The sequence below is a fragment of the Sceloporus occidentalis genome, unplaced genomic scaffold (genome assembly GCF_023333645.1).
Source record: "Sceloporus occidentalis isolate IW3139 unplaced genomic scaffold, rSceOcc1.0.p SCAF_5, whole genome shotgun sequence".
Classification (NCBI taxonomy): Eukaryota; Metazoa; Chordata; class Lepidosauria; order Squamata; family Phrynosomatidae; genus Sceloporus; species Sceloporus occidentalis.
This window is the reverse complement of record NW_028316985.1, coordinates 117,867,013-117,888,671: the sequence shown is the minus strand read 5'-3', so window position 1 is coordinate 117,888,671 and position 21,659 is coordinate 117,867,013. Positions and strand designations below refer to the sequence as shown.

At 40.9% G+C, this 21,659-nt stretch overlaps 1 protein-coding gene across 1 annotated transcript in view; it reads left to right on the top strand.

Moving 5' to 3' along the window:
• Window positions 1-6,266: 6,266 nt before the first annotated feature.
• Window positions 6,267-21,659, top strand: part of USP46 (ubiquitin specific peptidase 46) — a 32,141-nt gene continuing 16,748 nt past the window's right edge. The window contains exon 1 of the mRNA XM_089525226.1: window positions 6,267-6,633. Within this exon, the coding sequence (XP_089381352.1) occupies window positions 6,598-6,633 (36 nt within the window). The 5' untranslated portion in view covers window positions 6,267-6,597. The remainder of the gene's footprint in view (window positions 6,634-21,659) is intronic.

Here is a 21,659-nt window from a genome sequence, read left to right as displayed (position 1 = left end):
TTTCTTGCTTTCCCAGACTTTTTTTCTCTCAGCTGTTAAAAAAAGAAAAAGAAAAGGTGTGCCATAAATCTGCCAACCTTGTTTCTATGGTTACTTGTTTTCCACAGGAGTCTTATGGCATCTTACAAGACTAACAAACTTATGAGGGCCTAGATTTTTCTTTTAGAGAGCATCTGTCTATCTATCTTCTATCTATCTATCTATCTATCTATCTATCTACTATCTATCATCTCATGGGAAGGCAATGGGGAACCTCCTCTGAACAAATCTTGCTAAGAAAACCTCTTGATAGGATTGTTTTAGAGTTGCCAAAAGTCAGAAATGACTTGAAGGCATACAACAAACACACACACATATATTGTTTCATTTCAGACAGATTTTTAAAAATTCAGCTCATTCAATAAGCGATACTATGAGGAGAATCTCATCAATCCAGAGAGAAAAACTATTCAACCAGGATTGCCAAGACACAACGCCCACCATTCATGGTGAGAAAGGTCTTATCAATAGTACTTTTTCTTCACTATTTTACAGACTTTTCCCTATATCTGTCTATCTCAAGGGAAGGCAATGAGAAACCGCCTCTGAACAAATCTTGCTAAGATCTTTCTCACCACGAATAGGCCTGATGTAGGAAACAGGCTAATTCACAAAACCATACCTTAAAAGTATGGCTTTATTCTTGATCCCCGTATTCAAGTGATGGGCTTAGCACCTGGAAGTTGGACAAGACAAGACCTTATTTCTGACAGATACTCCAGCAGGATTTGAATAGCAGCTATAGCCTTATTGATAGGTTATCATCCATGCGTAGGGAATGAAATATGTCCTTTTCCTGTACAATTTCAGACACTCCTGCATACTCGTCATTCCACATCAGTTTGTGATTTTGCAAGAGAACGCATGTGTTTTTGAAGCAAGAAGAAGTGATATGAAGTTTTCAGTTGATGGTGTTGAGTCTATTATGGCACACTCCTATATGCAAATCAATGTTTGATAACAGCAGTTAGAAAATGATGAATATGCATGTAAATAAAATGATGAATATCCATGTGTGCAATGGACCATTAAGACAGACACTGAATGATACTGAATAATGTGTTTCTGTGTGCAAAGAAAAACTCTCCAGAATGACAATAATCTCTTGTACCAAAAACATCAGAAAGTCCTGTGGCACTGTTGACTTTATGTGCTCGCACAGACTCTAATTCACATCATGGACTTTGTGTTGGATTTTTTAAAATCAAAGCCAGAATTCATAAAATGTGGCCATGGTGACTGGGGATATTATGGAAGTTAATTGCCCAAACCTGTTACCCTTCCAAGCTCTGATAAAGATTGATATCCAGCCCCAAGCCCTACTGGACCAGTTTGAAGTTTGAATGAGCCTTGGACAAAATGTCATCTCTTGGCTCTCTTTTACAGATCAGAGGACTCACCTGAGGTTATTTGGCAGCAGCGGTGGTGGTGTTGTTGTTCTGAAAGTGACTGGGATCACAAATGTAATTTTCCACAAAGCTTTGGAAAGCCTAACATTGTTGTGATGCCTCCCTCACACCAGTCAGCTAGGTCTGTGACAGCTGTCAATTCCTCACAATGCTTTGTGTGCTGGGGTCTTGAAAGCTGCCCTAGAATACCAAGTGCTGATGACAGGCTGGGGGAATGGGTTGTAGGCAATGTCCTCTTTTAAAAAATGGGGGAAATGATGCCAAGTATGTAATGGACAATGTCACACTACACGGTTATAGTGCTATTATTCCACTGTTACAACTGCCTCCTGTGGAATCTTGGTATTAGCAGGGTTTTTTTGTGGTTAACTAACTGTTTTCAAGTTGACTTAAACCTATGTTAGCCCTATGAATGAAAGACCTCCAAGTCACCCTATCCTTAACCACCATGCTCAGCTGTTGCAGATTCATGGGTCCCCTGATTGAATCTATCCATCTGGAATGTGGCCTTCCTATTTTCTTATTGCCCTCAACTTTACCAAGCATCATAGTCTTTGTGAAGTTGAAGGCTTTCATGGCCGGCATCCATAGTTTTTTGTGGGTTTTTCGGGCTATGTGGCCATGTTCTAGAAAAGTTTATTCCTGATGTTTTGCCAGTATCTCTGACTGGCAAGTTCTCTGAAGATGCCAGCCACAAATGCCGGTGAAATGTCAAGAATAAACTCTTCTAGAGCATGGCCACGTAGCCTGAAAAGCCCACAAAAAATATAGTCTTTTCTAGTGAGTCGTTTCTTCTCATGATAAAGCCAAAATATGACAACCTCAGTTTAGAAATCTATGCTACTAGGAAGAGCTTGGGCATGATTTACTCTAGGACTCATTTATTATTATTATTATTATTATTATTATTATTATTTTGGCAGTCCATGGTATTAACAGCTCAAATGTATTGATTCTTTTCACTATCAGCTTTCTTCACTGTCCAGCTTTCATAACCATACATAAAAATGGGAAATATGATGGCATGGACAATCCTAAATTTAGTATTTAATTATACATCTTTACACTTCAGAATCTTGTTTAGTTGCTTCATAGCTGTCCTTCTAAATCCAAGTTTTCTGATTTCTTGATTGCATTCTCTGCTTGGATTGAGATTGAGCCGAAGTATGGAAAATCTTGAACTACAGTTGGCCCTTCTTATACATGGATTTTTTATACACGGATTCAAGCATCCACGGTTTGAAAATGTTCAAAAAAAGTATAAATTTCAAATATCAAACCTTGATTTTCTACTTTTTATAAGGGACACAATTGTGCTATGTCATTACATTTAATGGGACTTGAGCATACACTGATTTTGTTATCCACGGGGGATCTTGGAACCAAACCTCAGCGTATAACAGGGGTCCACTGTATTTCAATCTCTTCATCATCTACTTTAAAATTACGTAGATTGTGTGTAATCATAGTTTTTATTTTCTTGACAGTTGTAAACCTGTCCTTGTGCTTTCTGGAGATTATTATCTCCAATAATCTTTCCATATCGCTGATATTTTCTGCTATATTATGCTGTCACCTATGTATCTTAGATTGGTGGTGTTCCTTCCTCCAGTTTTCATACCTCTCTCCTCTGAGTCCAAGCCTGCTTTTCGTATGATGTTCTTGGCATACAAATTAAATAGATAGAGAAGGCTAAATGTCTGACCCTTTGCCAATTAGAAAGCATTCAGTTTCTCTGTATTCTGTGCTAACAGTAGCCTATTGTCTTGAGTACAGATTATGCACCAGGACTATCAAATGTTGTGGCAATGAACCATAGTTTCTCATGATCTGTACAACCAAATGTTTTGCTATAGTCTATAAAGGACAGTCTGATCTTTAGTACGTTCCATTATCCAGCATATGTTTGCTATATGATCACTAGTCCCTCTTTCTTTCCTGAACCTCACTTGAACATCTGGCAATTCTCGCTCCATTTATGGTAAGAGTCTTTATTTTAGAATTTTAAGCCCCAACTTGCTTGCATGAGAAATTAATATAATGGTCCTGTGATTACTGCAGTTCCTGGTGTCTCTTTTCTTGGGAGTTGGAATATATACTGAGTGTTTCCAGTCTGTGGGCCATTGTTTTGTTTTCCAAATTTGTTGACCTCTTTTAGTTAGAATTGGAATAGATTCGGTCTCTGTTGCTTGGAGCAGCTGTACAGCTCTCATTTCACTTTTTAAAATTTGAGGGTTGTCTTCATATGGTTTGTCTTTAATTAAATTGGTCATCGGTTTGTCCCTTTTAAATAGTTTTGTCTGTGTATTGTTTCAATTATCTTTTTAATTTCTTCCTGGTCATGTCATATGTTCCGCTGCTTCCTGCTCTTCCTGCTTAAAGTTCTCTTGGTTTCTTGGATCTTGCTGAAGAAGTTTCTTGTCCCCACCCCCCACCCCTTTTTTTTATTATTAGCTTCTGTTTCATTGCATTGATTATTATAGTAGGTTGTCCTTCTACAATTTAGGGAGGGCATTTAGAATTGCCAGTCTCACTCACAGAATTCTATAGGAGGTGGCCATAGGCGTTAAAGTAGAATTATAGGGCTGTAACAGTGTAGAGTGATATTGGTCCAAAACACACTGCAGAAATAATCCAGTTTGAGACTGCTTTAACTGCCCTGGCTCAGTGCTATGTAATTCTGGGAACTGTAGTTTTTTGAGACATTTAGCCTTCTCTGTCAGAGAGCTCTGGTGCCCCAACAAACTACAAATCCCAGAATTCCACAGCCTTGAGTCAGGGCAGTTAAAACAGTCTCAAAATGGATTATTTCTGCAGTGTGTTCACCTGGCTTGATGTAGTCTCTCTGGAAGCACCACAGACACACAATTATCTGGAAGCCCTTCTTTATAATTCATGCTGTGTTTAACTTTCTATATTTATTCTGCACTGGGGCAGGGAAATCACTGTGCACCTTGGAACATGGTGGCTTGTATGTCAGTGAGATGGTGACTCAGCTTCAGATGTTAGGTCTGAATTGAAAGAATCCACCAAGGGGATGAATCCTATCCTCCCCTGACATTTTCAGCATTCTGGACATCTCCATTAAAGTTCTGAGTAAAAGCCGGAGTGGATTGACCACTCCACCAACCGCTGCTACTGCTTGGACTCGTGGCTAATGGAAAGGTGGAGCCAGTGTGGTGTAGTGAGCGTTAGATGGGGATTCTGGGAGACCAGGGTTCAAACCCTCATTCTGCCAAGGAATCCCATTGGATAATCTTCAAAGGAGATTATCACACTAGGACCAATTCCATGACAATCACACTATTGGAAGATAACGGAAGCATAGTGCTATTGTGATGTATAGTTCTGCACAGTCACCCAGTTGCACTATAACAACAAAGTAAAAATGAAACAAAAACACAGTTGCATTCCACATACAAAGGCTGATCACATTGCTGCATCATTAGTACATTGTGACTGGATGTTTTGCGCATGCTTCTTCATCGCACTATTGTGCATGTCTGAACATTTCTGTATATATCATTCAAATAAAATAAAGACAGAAATCTACTCTGAAAATAATCCTGTGCAGTCTGGGAAAAGCTTCCTGATAGTGATGGCCATAGGAGTGATAGTGACCCCCAAAAGTGTGAATGCATTCCTATTAGCTTCCTCACCTTCACAACAGTACAAACCATTCATGGAGTTTCCCCATTAATAAGAAGTTACGGGACGATTCCAGGTTATTCACAAGAGAAGAACTGGATGAGTGTGATGTTGTGTGAAAATCTTTGTGTAATTGTGCTATAATGCCCCATGTGATAATCTCCAAAAACAAGCTCTGTTAGCCTGTAAAATCAGGATGCAAAGGGATCTAGTAGCACCTTTGAGACTAACTAGAAAGTGGATAAAAGGTGCTACAAGATCTCTCTATATTATTATTCAATAACAACAACAACAACAACAATACCAAATGCATCTGAGGAAGCAGAGCAAAGTCCAGGAAAGCTCATGCTGCCAACTTCTTTCTTTCAGTGAGTCTCAAAGGGGCTCCAAGATCCCAGTGGATAACCTGGGACAAATCACTCGCTCTATTATTGGGTTTTATGGTAAGTTCTGTTCAGAGAGGGGTTTGCCTTTGCCTTCATCTGAGACTGAGGGTGCATCTACACTGCAGAAACAATGCAGTGGCACACCGCTTTAACTGCCTTGGCACAATGCTATGGAATCCTGGGGTTTGTAGTTTGTAGAGCACTAGAGCTCTCTGACAGAGAAAGCTAAATATCTCACCAAACTCCAGATTCCAGAATACCATGACATTGAACCATAGCAGATGCCAAACTTGCATTCTTGGAGATGTGCAGATGCCCCCTCAACCTTCTGGTGCCACAACAAACTCCACTTCCCAGAATTTCATCTCATGGAAAGCGGGACCAACGCAGATTATTTCTGCAGTGCGGCTGCATGGCAAATGTTGCTATTATTATTAAGCTGTATTTATATAGCATTGTAAATTTACACAGTGCAGTACATACAATCAATGAAAATAGATAAAACAAATAAAATAAGCCTGCCTATGGTGCACATTCTATGAAAATAATCTAAATATAATCCATATTAGTCCATGTTAACATTCAATAAAGGTCTTCTCTTTCCTAAAAGGGGGACTAGCCCAGGCTGACTGGACTAGGAGTGACCACTCTGGGGGTGGGTGCATGGGGGACCCCTCCCTCTTCGTCCTAGCCTCCTCATTGGCTGCTGGGGTGCCTCCCTCCCCAAAAAGGGCCAAGTGATTGGTTCCCAGCCACGCCACTCTTGGGGCTTGACCTTCCCTGTCAAAGTTGCTGCTGGGCGATGGAGAGAAGGAGGGAAGGGGCAGCAGAGGCAGAGGAAGAAGAGGAGGAAGAGGAGGAAGAGGGGCACTGGGACTAGTCTCCCTGGCATCCCACCTGCCAAGGCAGAGAGGAAGAGGAGGAGGAAGAAGAGGAGGAGGAGAGGCCAGGGAAGGGGAGCCCTCCATACACAGAGACGTATCCACTCCCCCCAAGAAGACTCAGGCTCCCTCTCCTGCTCTCCTTCTCCCAGCCCCAGCCCCAGCCCCAGCATGACCGCCTGGGTTTTCACCTGGTAAAGATGGCGGTTTGGGATCGCTGCAACCTTTAGACTCATGACTGTCAGAAACATCGCTTCCATTTGTAATATGGTGAGTCCCGGGAGGGCATTGGGCCTCAGGGGGAGGAGGAAGGAGGGAGGGAGGAAGAGAAGCAGGAAGAAGGGAAGGAGGAAGAGTAGCAAGAGGAGGGAGAGGAAGAAGAGGAGAAGGAAGGGGAGAGGAAGAAGAGGAGGGAGAGGGAGGAAGAAGAGAAAGAGGCGGAGGAGGAAAAGTAGCAGGAGGAGGGAGAGGAAGAGAGGGAAGAAGGTGAAGGAAGAGGAGGGAGAGGGGAGGAAAAGGAAGAAGGAGAGAAGGGGGAGGGGAAAGAAGAGGAGGAGACTGACCTGGGAAGAGGCCTGGACGGGGGGTCAGGGCCCCTAGCTGCTTATGGCCCTAAAGAGGGGGAAGGAAGAGGAGAAGGAAGAAGGGAGGAAGAGGAGGAGGGGGAAGGAAGAGGAGGAGGAAGAAGGGAGAGGAGGGGAGGAAGAGGAGGAAGAAGAGAAGGAGGAGGGGGAAGGAAGAGGAGGAGATTGACCTGGGAAGGGGCTTGAAGTGGGGGAGGTCAGGGTCCCTACTAGCTGCTTGTGGGGGGTGTCCTGTCTGCCATGGACAGGAGTCTGGGGCTGGGGCCCTGGAGGGAGGGCCAGGGGATGGCGCTGGGCCTTTGCTGGGAGGCTGCGGAGCCAGAAAGAGTTAAAGCGGTGCCAAACCGGGTTATTTCTCCAGTGTGGATGCAGTCTTGGAGTGTCTCCCCAGCCTCAAGCCCATGATAGGGAGGGTGGTGGCCACAAGCCTCACTTGGAAGACACACAACAACAAAATCCACACTGCAGAAATGCAACACTTTTTGGGGGGGAGAGGGGCCAATTTTATTGCATTACAATCCAGGAATTGTACAAAATGCAACACAACCGTTTGACTCCACTTTAAGTGCAATGGTTCTGTCCTACAGTGCAATTCTATGGTCAATGTCTGACGTTGACCAGAGTTGCACTGGAGGACCCAGAGATTCATAGAGAGGTGTCCTCTCAGGTAAAAACATGGCGTTTTTGTTATTTGCAGTTTCCCCACATTCACGGGGGTCCTGTGCCTCTAACCCTAACGCATATGGAGGGACAAGTGTAGTTTGTTGAAACTACAGTTCTTTCAAGTTCAGAGGGTACGGTCACATATTGCCCACTTGGTTGTCAGGCAGACAGTTTTGTTCAAGTTTATTCTTTCAGTGATATTTGCCAAGAATTGTTGCTCCATTAAAGATGTGGTTTCCATCCTGGTCCCATACTTTTTATCCAAATGTGTCAATATTCTGAGCCCCAACCATTGGGTTCCTTCCCCTCCTGCTTGCTTAAAGTTAGGGTTCTGAACTTGACAGCCGGGTGACAAAAAGCCTGATTCGTCTTAAGTGTGGAGACACTGAATTACTGCTTGGAGCATATGAGACCAGTTGTAGCTGTTCAGAGGCCTACAAACCTTAGCATGGTGGCTTGGAATGCTCAAAGCGAAACACGAAGCAATGGTAGGATCTGATGTGGGCTTGGCTACCTCTGTGTGCAGGCAGCTTGGATCTTGGTTAACAGGATGAAGGAGGTAGTGTGGTGGAGTGGTTTGAGTATTGAACCAGATCTCTGGGAGATGAGGGTTCAAACCCTCGCTCAGCCATGGGAAACCCCTGGGTGAGCTTGTGCAAGGAATATAATCTCTACCTAAAAAGTCCCAATTTTGCAGGGATAGGGGGATATAGATGATGATGATGATGATGATGATGATGATGATGATGATGGCAAACCTCGTCTGAAGAAATCCTGTCAAGAAAACCCTGCGAGAGGGTCACCATAAGTCAGAACTGTCTTGAAGGCACATAACAACAACAGGGTGCCTTTATGCAAAGGGATCTTGTAGCATGTTTGAGACTAAGGAGATTATCAGATGGGGGGAAAAGCTGGGGGGGGGGGGAAAGCCGGGTGGAAAAGGCATACTCCCAGCATAATCGCACAATTGTGCTGAAGATTTTCTGACACATCACGCTAACCCAGGACTTATCCTGTGAAGATCCAGGAATGCTCCAGCAACAAACCACTTATGGGGAAGTCCCAGAATGGTTTGTTGTTGGAGCATTCCTGGATCTTCATGGAATAAGTCATGGATGAGCGTGATGTCGTCGAAAAATCTTAAGCGCGATCACGCAATGATGCTGGGAGTATGCCTTTTACTCCTGTCTTTTCCTCCCATCTGATAATCTTCTAACTGAAAAGAAGAAGTTGGTAGAATGAGCTTGCATGGGAGTTTATCACACAGGATGGATCCTGTGCAGAAACTGAATTTAAACCAGAAAAAAAAACCCACAAACGCAGGTAGATTTTCAGACAACATCGGGGGTTAACCCGAACAGAAAGTGGACAGAAGTCGCAAAAGCAGGTTGATTTTCACACGACGTTAATGAGCATTAACGTGACATTAACCCAAACAGAAAGTAGACAAAACCCACTCCTTTTTACTTTTGAAAAATCCCGAAAGTAAAAAGGAGTGGGCTTTGTTGACTTACCATTCGGATTAATGTCATGCTATTGCTTATTACACTCGATGTCATATGAAAATCAACCTGCTTTTGTGGGTTTTGTGCACAAGCTTTTGCAGGTTTTTTCTAGATTTTTAAATCCCGTTTCTGCATGAGATCTATCCCTTGTGATAAACTCCCTAGACTTGAACCTCTCATGCTACCACCTTTCTTTCACTTGGTCTCAAAGGTGCTACAAGATCCTTTTGTATATTGATTTTCCAGACTAATATGGCTATGTCTTTGATTTCTACCACCAAGGTGTCTTTAACCTCATTTGGCCTACAGCCCCAGCCAATATGACCAGTACCCATGGATGATGAAAGCTGCAGTCTAAACATCTGGAAAGCACCTGTTTGAGCAAAGTGGGCCAACTTCTCTGCTATGCTGTCACAGTCCATCAGTAGCTACAAAGGGACAATAATAAAATAAAAACTTGATGGCACACCAAAGCCTTTTTAAGACACTGGTAGGCTCAAGGCAGAACATTCACTGAGACTCCTTCAGTGTGGTGTAGTGGCTAGAGTGCTGGACCGAGGGTACATCTGTACTGTACAAATAATGCAGTTTGAAGCCACTGTAACTGCCATGGCTGTATCCTATAGAATCCTGGGATTCGTAGTTTTATAAGACACCAGCACATTTTGGTAGAGAAGACAAAAGATCTTGTAAAACTACAAGTCCCAAGATTCCATAGGATGGAGCTACAATACTCAAAGTGGTGTTGAACTACATTATTTCGACAGTGTAGGTGACTTTGGGTCAGTCTTACCTTCTTCACAAAGTTATGAGGACAATATGAGGAAGGAAACAAGTATTTGCTAATAATAATAATAATAATAATAAATAGCTATCTCAGTATGGTTGGGCTAGGTTGCTACTATTAGCCTGTGACTCTACCTGTTTTGCACCTGTTGTTGTGACAAAAAGCAACCACAACCAGTAGAGTCTGTGTTGTGATTTTTTTCATGCCTGCATTACATTATGGAGCTAAATTAGCAGGATTATTAAATCTATGTTAGTGAGATTCAAAAAATAAGTTGGCATCATCAGTGTGGCAATTGTAATGTTTTCAGGTGGGAACCCCCCTCCAAATGAAACCCAGTACAATTGCCCCTGTTATACAGAATACTGGTCTTGTAGTTGGAATCTAGGCACTGTGAAAAAGATCAATAACCAGTGGCTGTAAAACTGTAATTCTTATGTTCATTGAAGTCAGTGGGGCTTCAGCAGCGTCAACAATCTGAAGATTATCACAACTCCACAATGGACTAAATTCATTTGTTTTGAAAAAACTCAGCTGGCATGTTTATCTGTTTATGGTCTCCAATTTCAAATGACTCCCCTCTGAAAATGCAAGATTCAAAATGGCTTTTATTATCTAGTTTAGATTTTTATGTAGTCATTGCTACTACACTATTTTCACTGCAGAAAGGGCACCACCAGTTAAGCCATAAATTGGCCTTTGTTTCTGTTCCTTAACATTTGAATCTGATCCAAATGTGGCAGAAACATGTGTTCTGGGGCTCCAGCTTTGAATTCACTTAGCTGCTTTTATTTAGCAAATTTACTTATCCAGGACGAGTGCACATTTCCCTATTAATTGCAATTGTGCAAATCACAGCTACTTCTGACTATAATGACTCCTTCCAGATTCTGTGAATTATACACTGAATAAGTAACATTTCCAAGCTCCTATGAAAAGCAACAACCGTACTTTCCTATTTAACCATACTTAACAACAGCAACAACATAGTTTCCCAAAATAGCACTTTCCCCATTTTTTCAGAATCTTTTCATGCTCAGCAAAGTATAACTGAGAGCCAGTGTGGTGGAATGGTTTGAGTATTGGACTATGACTCTGGAGAGCAGGGTTTGAATCCCGGCTCGGCCATGTGAACCCACTGGGTGACCTTGGGCAAGTCACACTCTCTCAGCCTCATAGGATGGCAATGACAACCTCTCTCTGAACATACCTTTCCAAGAAACCCATGATAGGTTTGCCTTAGGGTCACCATAACTTGGAAACAAAGGCACACAAGAACAACAGCAACAACAAGGTATAACTACCTGAAACAACAGGTCCTTGTGACACTTTAGAGGCTAAGGCTACACACTTATTTAACAATTGGTCAAATCGAATTCAATATACACCTCTGAATGGACAGATGTGGGATTGCACCGCTGTACATGTACTGCATGTCAGAATGATAACCCCATGTAAACATGATGCCTATGGAAATATAGTGTGATATATGGTAACAATGATTCCTGGTGTTTAAGAGGCAAAACAGTCTCTTTTCTTTTCTTTTCTTTCCTTCAAGGCTCCAAGAAGCAAAGAGACATTTCTCGCTTTTTGCCAGAATGTGGAAGCATTCGTTTCTGAACTCTCAGAATTTGCTTTTAATACTGTCATTTTAAAAATCTCATCTGTACCCCCCCTTTTGGAATTCTAGCTGGATTTCAGAGAAAATTCTGTCATCAGCCACTTCTCACTTTTAATTATAGCTGCTACCAATAAAAAACGCAATAAGTTAAGAAAGAAAGAAAGAAAGAAAGAAAGAAAGAAAGAAAGAGGAACTGTGAGGAAGAATTATACTTTTCTTATCTGTGTACTTTTTGTCTTTTTATTATCTTTGAGTTCCCTATGAAGATATAATGTAACTGACTTTACTATGTCCAATAACATCCAAACAATTATACCTTTATTGGGCCAACTAAAATGCACAATTACATGTTGCAAGTTTTTGAAGTCACACTGGCTTTTTCATCAATATTGGACTTATTGGCATGGTTTATCTCTGCACTACCTAAAGTTTTCCTGATGCAAAACATCAAGATGTCTTGAGAAATTCAGTGTTCTCTACTTACATAGGAGCCTGTGGCTTCACAGAGAAAGGAGACATGCTGGATTCCAAGGAAACGTCTTCTTCGAATTGCAAACGGAATTAAATTTCCTTGACTGAAAATCTCCCAGTGCCCACATGGCCAAAGGAGGAGGTGCCAGCCTGCAGATAGCCCTCCCTACCATCTGAACTAAGACCAGAAACAGAAAATGCAGGCCTATGACTGACATCCTCAATTTTTTTTCTCCTGTTTGCCTGATGAAGAAGCCAGTGTGACTTTGAAAGCTTGCAACACGTAATTGTGCATTTTGGTTGGTCCAATAAAGGTATTGTTTGGATGTTATGAGATTTGCTATATGGCTACCCCTAGATGAACTTTACTATGTGTCAAGTTTAGCTTTGCTTGTCTTCATTGGACCTAATATGATTAGGTCAGAAGACTACCTTTGCAATTGATAGTTGTGGCTACTTTGATTATGGCTCCTGTGGAAGGGAAGCTTCAGCATGACAATTTGCAAAATGGTTAGGGGGAAGAATCTGCATTTGGTATGATTGGTCAGGTTGGGAATCAACAAATAAGATTAGCAGACAGTAAGTCCATCAGAAGAAGGAAGGTTTTTAAACCAGAGGGAAATTTGCAGAAAAATCTATATTCTGGTACAGGTAACTATGTATGTGTGTCTTCGAGTCACATGTCAGCTTATAGTGACCCCATGAACTTCATAGGATTTTCCTAAACAATGAATACTCAGATATGGTTTTACTATTTTCTTTATCTGAAATATAGTGTATAGCATTTGGGATTTGCAGTCTCCCATCCAAGTACTAACCAGGACTGACCCTGCTTGGCTTCCAAAATCACATGGGATCTGGTAGCTTTAGGGTATTTGGAAACAGAAAGCTGTGCTGTGAGGTTGCTGGTGAAGCTTGATGCAGGCATCAGATGTTTTCAGGAAGAAGACTCTTGACTAGAGAGAACTCAATAAGAGCTCCAGTAATTTTGTAAGAGGCAACAGGAAGAGTTGGAGACAGAGGAAGACTGGTGTACATAGGGTTGCCATAATTGTCCACTTTTACCAGGGACAAAATGTGGAACAAATTCAAGACCAAACTGTAGGACAACTGCAGGACAAAACTCAGCCCAAAATGTAGGACATTGAAGAAAAATGGTGGACCTTAAATGTCCTACATTTTGAGCTGAGTTTTGTCCTGCAGTTGCCCTACAGTTTGGTCTTGAATTTGTCCTACATTTTGTCCCTGGTAAAAGTGGACAATTATGGCAGCCCTAGGTGTACAGCATATACTTCTGGTTGTGAGGGGCTGGCCATAGAATTTAGGGGAAATGGGACTGAGGGAAAAACTATGGAGGTATTATTTGACTGTGGAAGCCTCTTACAAATCTGGAGCAATAACCACATATATGTAATATAAGTATATTTGAGCCTTCTCAATCTATTTTTTTTTTTTTTTTTGAAAAGTGACACTTTATTTACTTAACAAAACATTGTAGTTTTGTGCAGCAATGTCTTTTCCATATCCATTCCACAGGAACGTGGCTATTAAGCTATGGCTTTACTTGAAATGACCAGCTTGTTTAGCTAGTTGGGCCACACACAGTCATTCAGCGTTGAGGACTTTCATAGCACGCGCTGTGACAAGCTCTGTGCTACAAGGTCTCTGAAAGCCAAACTGAATAAGCACATGAGACAAAAATACTACCTAATGGTACCCCCACCACTGTTGCAGATGAACAGGAGAAATTTCTTCTTTTGGGGCCGTAGGCAGCAATATGTAGAAACAATGGTTAAAACAGACTTTTCAAGGCATCTATACTTTTAAAGTGCAGATATATTTCACAGACAGCCCTTAAAATGATTATTTAACCATGACATTTTATTGAGAATTTATAGTGGACATTTATTGCTTTTACTGTCCTAAAGATAAGAAAATGTTTACACTCTGTCTTTTGTGAGAGAACTTCATTTTGACATGGCTTTTACTGGCAACTTGGTTGGTCAGCTTGCTACTGAGACATTAATGGGGTCTGTTTTGCTGTGTTCGGTGTTTACAACAAAATTTTTGATAGGGGCTGTATCTTCAGGTGGGTGGCAGCTGTAACAGATCAGCCACTTTGGATCTGTCCATGTGTGTATGATAATCTAAACAGCAAAGGGCTCTGAATCATAACAGAGGCTTTGCCTTTAGCCATCTCAGCTCCCCTGTCATTGCCTTAAGCTGGTCTGCCATTCCTTGTGTATGGGACTGGACAGCTGAGGGGCATAAGTGGGGATTCTCTGGCCAGATCTTTCATGTTGTTTACACTGCGGAAGAAGAGCTGCAAGACCCATGTCAGGGCTAGGCCTGTTATTAGACAAGGTGAGGTGGTTACCTCAGGCAGGAAACTTTGGTGTCAGGAAAGAACAGCAGAATAGTGAATCAGTTATTATTAGGCTTTCTTTGTTTTGGTTTTTACTGCTAAGGACAGAGAGGCATTTGTGGGATTTTCTCACTCATGTGCCATAAAAATGTGGCAGGTTTAGGCACTTGGTACCTTTTATTAGGTAGGTGTGGAGACCACCACTTGCTTCATCTGAGGCAGCAAAATGTCTTGAGCTGGCCCTGTGACCATTGTATGTTGTTCTTCAGCTTGGATGAAAGTGGCTGAGGCACATAATATTTGTGTGTGTGTGTGTGTGCATGCAGGGGGCCGCAGATTTGGTTGGGTCATTGGGATGAGAGGGAACCAGGAACCAGTTCTGCCTACTTTAGCATTTCCAAACTTTTCAATCAGTTTAATATTATATATATATATATATATATATATATATATATATATATTTTAATGATCACATCCTGAAAAACAAAGTTTTGAAACTATAGATAGAAAAGCGTTGAGAGCCAACATGGTGTAATTGTTGGACTGCAACTAGGGTTCAGTTCCATGAAACCCACTGAGTGACCTTGGGCAAGTCACATGCTCTCAGCCTCAGGGGAAGGTGATGGTAACCCCCTCTGAACAAATCTTTCCAAGAAAACCCCATGATAGGTTTGCCTTAGGGTCACTTTTGTTTGTTTTTTAATGATCTTTATTGAATATATACAAAATAAAATTGAGCTTACAACATAATTTGGCATAGCAAACACATTTTGTACTCTGATCATTGAAAGTTACTTTTGATGTGGACATGCACAGGCACATGAGTATAAATGGTGGATTATCAAATTCCCAACATATTTACACAGTGGATTGTGGCTTCTATGTCAATGGAATGGTAAATGTGCTCTGAATTTTAATCCAAAGGTTAAAGGAGCTGTCCGAGGTGCTGAAATCATTTTGGGAAAACAGTTGAATGCCTTGGAATAAATCCTTCAAAATCTGGACTACAGGCTGGAGTGCATTCACTGCCCCACAGATAGGGAAAACAAAAGCCTGCATACATCCCAGTATAAGTATGCATGATGGAGACCAGTGATGGCGAACCTATGGCACCTGTGCCAGAGGTGGCACTCAGAGCCCTCTCTGTGGGCACATGTACTGTCGCCCCACCACATATGGTGGCCTCATATGGTGGTGAATGAATGATGAGACAGAAGAACTTGAAGCCAAATTTTACCTCACTCCTGAACTTTTGATTGGTTTTAAGAAAGGTGTTGCCTCTAAGAACTTTATCACATGAGGTCTGAAAAGTGAAATTATTGCAGGATAGCAGTATTGTGACTATACTTTATCACATGGTGCTGTGCCTGTCCAGTAGCTGGTCTGTAGTCTGTCCATTGCTGGAACACACCTTGTCATTGATGGGCAAAACCCATCAATGGTTCCTAACCATGCTGCTTTTCCACTATTGATTCATGTATGATAAATTCCTCCCCAAGCAGTTCCAATATGCAGGTGGTCACCTGGCGCAAGTGGGTGTGAGTCTGCTCCTCTCTCCCTGTTAATTCCAAGTAGGTGTTCCCTCACCATTACTTCATTTCTTTTCTACTTAATAGATTGCCATGATTGTGTAATTATGCTAATAAAAATAAAGAAATATAAACCAAAAGACATGCTGGGAAGGGGATAAGGCATGGAGATGGACAGAGGCTGGGACAGAAGCAGCACCATAATGATTTGGAAGAGCTGTGTGATAATTACTGTCCCCAACCCAGTATGTTTGCATTTCCGAGACTAACACAATTGTGGCACCTTACAAGACTGATGTGGTAAAATCCTAAGTATCTCAGCATTTCCCTCTCCTTAGAATTTGCAATCTGGTGAGTATTCTGCTGGCTTACCTTACAGGGGCTATTGTAGGAACTATTGAGGTAAGGAACTATATCTAGGAAAAGCCAGTCACATTAATGTGCTCAGTGGAATTGGTGGGACATAAATTACATCATCCTTTTTTGAGGGGGATAGAGCCGGGAGTCTCAGTGATGACAAATATTGATTTTAAAAAGCCCCTAAACCAGCAACTAACAACACTGGTTTAAATATCTGTGTAGTAAATTATTAGTTCAAGCACTGACAAATGCTGGTGTTTTGTGCCTCTAAACTACAGCAATTTAAATGCTTCATTCATTTTTTAGTTGGGAGAATATTGCTCCAAGTTATTTTCATTATCTATTTCAATTATCTATCTTGTGCCACTGAGATAGATCTTTCTTTCTTTCTTTTAAACTGATTTGATACAATATGCTCCTATACCAGGGCAAGTATCAGGTATTGTGGAGGAATCATTAGGTTTCTATTGATTTTTGTTTTGTCTCATTTGCAAACATTTGTGTTATGTTATTAACTGAAATGAATACTGTAAATTAAAGATCAACACAGTGAAATTAACCAGATCTAATTTGGTAACTCAGATGAAGAGGAAGGATGTTATATTGATATTATTGGCTGTTTGAGTTTGCAGTTTTTTCCATAATGATTCTTTATGGTGGAGGACATTTGAACTAGACCTCAGATGGCAGAATTGACTGGAGAATGTTAGAATGGTTTTGGAGCGGGGGTTAACTAGAATATTAAAAATAAGACTGTTTCCATTTTTATTTATTCAGCAGGAAGGAATTCATCCTTATGATGAAGGAGGGGGGAATGCAGTATGTACAGCTTCTCCTTCATGTGCAGCAGTGCCATACATGAACTCAGAGCACCTGAATTTCTCCCTTCTTTTGCTGCTACTATTTCTCTTATATTAGAATTCCCTGTCAGGCTTAGGAGCCCCATCCTATATTGAAGTGGGAATTTACAGCCAAAAACGTAGGGCTAATCATGTAGCTAAGCAAGGGGCTGACTTTGCTGCCACTCTTTCTCCAGCCTCATTTAGCAATCCAGCTAGATGAATGCTATACAGTACAGACCCTGTATCTGCAGGGAATATGTTCCTGAACTTACCTTGGAAATGCAAAACCATGGATAATAGTGAGTCCTATTGAAATGAATGACTTCTGGTGGAAATTGACAGTAGAGTCACACTGGAGAACCTTGAGGTTCCTAGAGTCAACATTTCTCTAGGCATTCCTAGGTTCTCCAGTGCGACCCTATGATCTACTTTGGCCAGAAGAATACCATGGAATCATGCTGGAGGATGTAGAAAGTGCCAAGAGAGAATTTATTTTTGGAGATATGGGTAAGTGGAAATGTGGATACTGATCCCATGGATTTGGAGATCATACTGTAAATTGACAGGAAGGTCAACCATGTGTCTACTTTACAAAAGACAGTCCTCTACTTCTCTTGTTGCAAGCACTGGCTGCTCCACTGGCTACTCATCTGTTTCCAGGCACAATTCAAAGTATTGGTTGTGACCGATAACACCCTACAAGACTTAGGTCCAGATTCTCTGAAATCTCCTGTATCTCCTCCTATGAGTCGGTCCAAGTCTTATGCTGTTAGCAAAGAGGGCTTTCCCACTATCTCACCACACTTACTGATTCGTATGAGGAGAAACTTCACCCTACCTCCTTTTCTTTTTGACAGCAGCCAAAGACCCTATTTAAACAGGCCTTCAGCTTTTAACTGATTGGAGTAGAAGGGTGTACAATGGGTACACTATGTCTTAGTATGTAATATGTTTTTAAAGTGGTTTTAACTGTTGTAAATTAATATTTAATTGGATGGCTTGTTTAATGCTTTCAAAATCTTTGGACTACATTTTTTTTTCTATTTTGTCTTAAAATGTCAGGAGAAAAAAAGGGATAAAATAATAAATACATAAATAAAGGATTCACATACTCAAAAATTATCCAATGCAGACCCACTTTGAAAACTGAGACCATGAGAAGGGAGGACAGGTGCCCTGAAGTTGCCCATCAGATAGCAGAGTGTGCTGCCCTGAATGTCATCTGGCTACAGTTTTCCCCACCAAGACATATTGCAGATGTGCTCTATTTTTAATTTAACTTTTGTTATATTTCTAATTTGCACCTATGCATATAATTTAGCATTTGCAATTTGTGTGTAAATTTGTATCTTCTTAGGAGGTTGTGTTGTTGTTACTGTTGTTGTTGTTTTGCTTTTTCTCTTTCTTTGCTATGAGTTCTTTCTCCATGCCTTTGCTTATATGAAAAACATGTCTTGTGGTTGCTAGATTTGTGATTTCCCACTTCAAGGATTTGGTTCTTGTGACAGAGACTATGAATTGGACCAGTACATAGTCTATGTCATCTCTTTTCCCAGAGAGATGAGATGAGAGGATTCCTCTGTATCATTGGGCTTGTTCCATGTGGTACCAATTTTGAAATACTCATAAGCTTCTTTTGCAAAACTTCTAGGGGGCAAAGCTGACAAGGAAAGAATCTGGTGCAATTGTAGAAGGTATTTCAATAACTTCTAGTCTAGTCATAATTACTCCCTGGAGGCCCCCAAGCTTATAGGCTAAATGTCCATGAATACAGCTGTTGGGAACAACCATAGGAAAAAGGTTTTGTCTTCATCCACGGCATATGGGCTTCTCAGACTCTTGTGGCTGACCTCTCTGGGAAAAGGGATGGAGGACTAGATATTCATTGGTGATTGTGTGTTCCTGTGATTTGCTGTCATTTCCCAATTGTTACCAAAATCCTCTGCACTGTGTCTTTCCCCATTACTCATAATCTCACAGTTTAGCTTCAGTTGCTCTAAGTGCTTGCTGCAGTTCAGCTGCAAAGGTGTGTGTGTTTGTTGCTGCCATGTACGGTTGTGTCCTCCTGCTATAATCTATCCCCCCCCCCCACCTTACATCTCACCTCCCTGGATCTCAGAACAATAGCTAAAATAATGTTTGAATTGAATGCAAAACTTGAACATGTTATAATAGCTTCTGATAGTGTCACATGCATTATACCTACTCGGGATGTTGGTGTGTAATGCCACTTGTCAATCCCTGTGGTGAGAATCTGCAGGCTGAATAAATCTCCAAGTGAACATGATTCCATACTGTGTTACATTGCTGGGCGTTTTTACATATTTTTTAAACACTCTCAGAAAACTGTATGGTCCAGTGCTTTTATGCACATTTGGACAATCCCTAAAGCACAGCTATTGATTTTTAGCTCCAGGAACTCTATCACTTAAAGAATTCTGCAAGTAATTCAACTGCTTGGCTGGATGTACAAACACACTCACTGGTAACCATAGTTTGTTGTGGGCCCTTGTGGAATATCTATCCCCCTATCTCAATTTGGTTGCTTATACATACCTTTTGAATGGTGATGACAATTTTACTTTATGCTTTGACATGAGAAAATGTATGAATGGTTTTTGGAACATTAGCTGATGTGTTCATTTAGTCCCTATTGAAAGAATAGCTAGTCTCAAAAGTCTGCTTATTCTGTAGAATACATAAGCTACATCTTGATTTATTTTAGCTTACAAGATGAGCTTTCTGCTGTGGCAAGAGTGGTGGCTATAGAGAGGAAAAGAATTAAATCACTATAAATATCCTAGAAGCTTGGCAAAAGAGTGTTATTTTTAACTATTAGTATATAATTGCCAAATGATATTGCTTTTATATCCTTTTTGAACAATGACCAAAATGAGTGTGATCGGCTTGGAAACCCATCAATGGTATGTTCAGGATTCATGTTTGGTAGCTGATGCTATTGTTTCATTGAATGGTCATCAGTTGTACTGTCCAATGTCAGGACTGCATGGATTAAAATGTGATAAAATGAGATAAACTTTATTCTTATTAAAGAATAAAATGATTTCTTTAATATATATATAATAGTTGAAAAATATGATTGCCTTACTAATGTTCTTTTAAATTTTGCAGATTAGTTGGGGCAAAATCCTTCTGAATTCTATGTTAGTCTCTTCTGAGTAGACATGCTTACACTCATAATGTATTCTGAATCTCCCCAATCCGTACTGTCCACCCTTCTCTAGCATCTGGTAAAGTAAGCAGGAGGATCTAGAAGAGAGTAACACTTAAAGTGAGAGGCAGAATCATTGGGTCTAGAAAAGGTAATGCCCACAAAGGAGTATAGGAGTATAGAGAATGGATTATCAATATACACAACAGGAAAAGCATGCAGGTACTGCCTCTTTGTATACTTACCACATACAAAGGCCTGACCTAAACATGATGCGAGCTGTCTCCCTCTATGTGGACAGAGCTCCATGCAGCTCAACATCATTTTTATAACTGAAAAAATATGGGATTTTGTATCATGAGAAAAGCGCACAAACACAAAGCCTGGTATTTCACTCCTTTTGGGAAGAGAGGGGGACACAATTTGTAAGCAAACTGTAAAAGTTGGATGCACTTGTGATTCAGTTATGAACAATTATGAACAAAGGAAGGAGAGGGAGAGAGAGAGAGAGAGATTTAGTAGCCTGTTGTGGATTGGTAGAAGAAGAACAGAGACTCACATGTCTGTGTTGGGAGCAAAAGACGAGCAGAGCACACCATCAGGGAAACCAGAAAGATTTTTAAGATGAGAGAGCAGATTAACATTAGCAGAAAGGCTGTTATTAATTTTGCCTACTTGCAAGTACCTTTTAAAATAAAAAAATGAAAACACAGAATGCATTGCATTAAAACAACAGCTACAACAAAAGTAGAAACAACAACAAAAGTAGAAAGCAATTGGATTACCATGAAAGCTGTGGCAAAACAGTAAATGAAATATTATAAAATTGAGTAAATAAAAATAAAATTAATAAGCAAAGGGGAAAGATAGCTAAGATGCTATTAAGTGAATGTAAATATATGCCTATAGGACCTATTATATTCCTCCTTTCACTTTGTTTTGTTGTTATCTGCTCTCAAATCAATTTTGACTCATGGTGACCCTGTGGATGAGACACCTCCTAGAACCCCTATCTTCTAATTCTCTTAGTTCCTGCAAGCTTATGCCCATGTCCCCCCTGATAGAGTCCATCCATATGGCATGTAGTCTTCCTCTCCTTCTTCTACCCTCTGTTTTTCCCAGTGATCCATGCCTTCTCATTATATGGCCAAGGTATGTCAGCCTCAATTTAATCATATTGGCTTCCAAGGAAATTTCTGGCTTTATCTGTTCCAAGACCCAGCTGTTTGTCCTTTTGGCTGTCCACAGTATCCTCAGCACTCTTCTCCAGCATCACTTTTCAAATGAGTTGATTTTTCCTCTGCCTGTTTGCTTTACTGTCCAGCTGTTGCATCCGTACATGGTGATGGGGAATACAATAACTTGGATGATTCTAAATTTCATGCTCAGTTGTACAG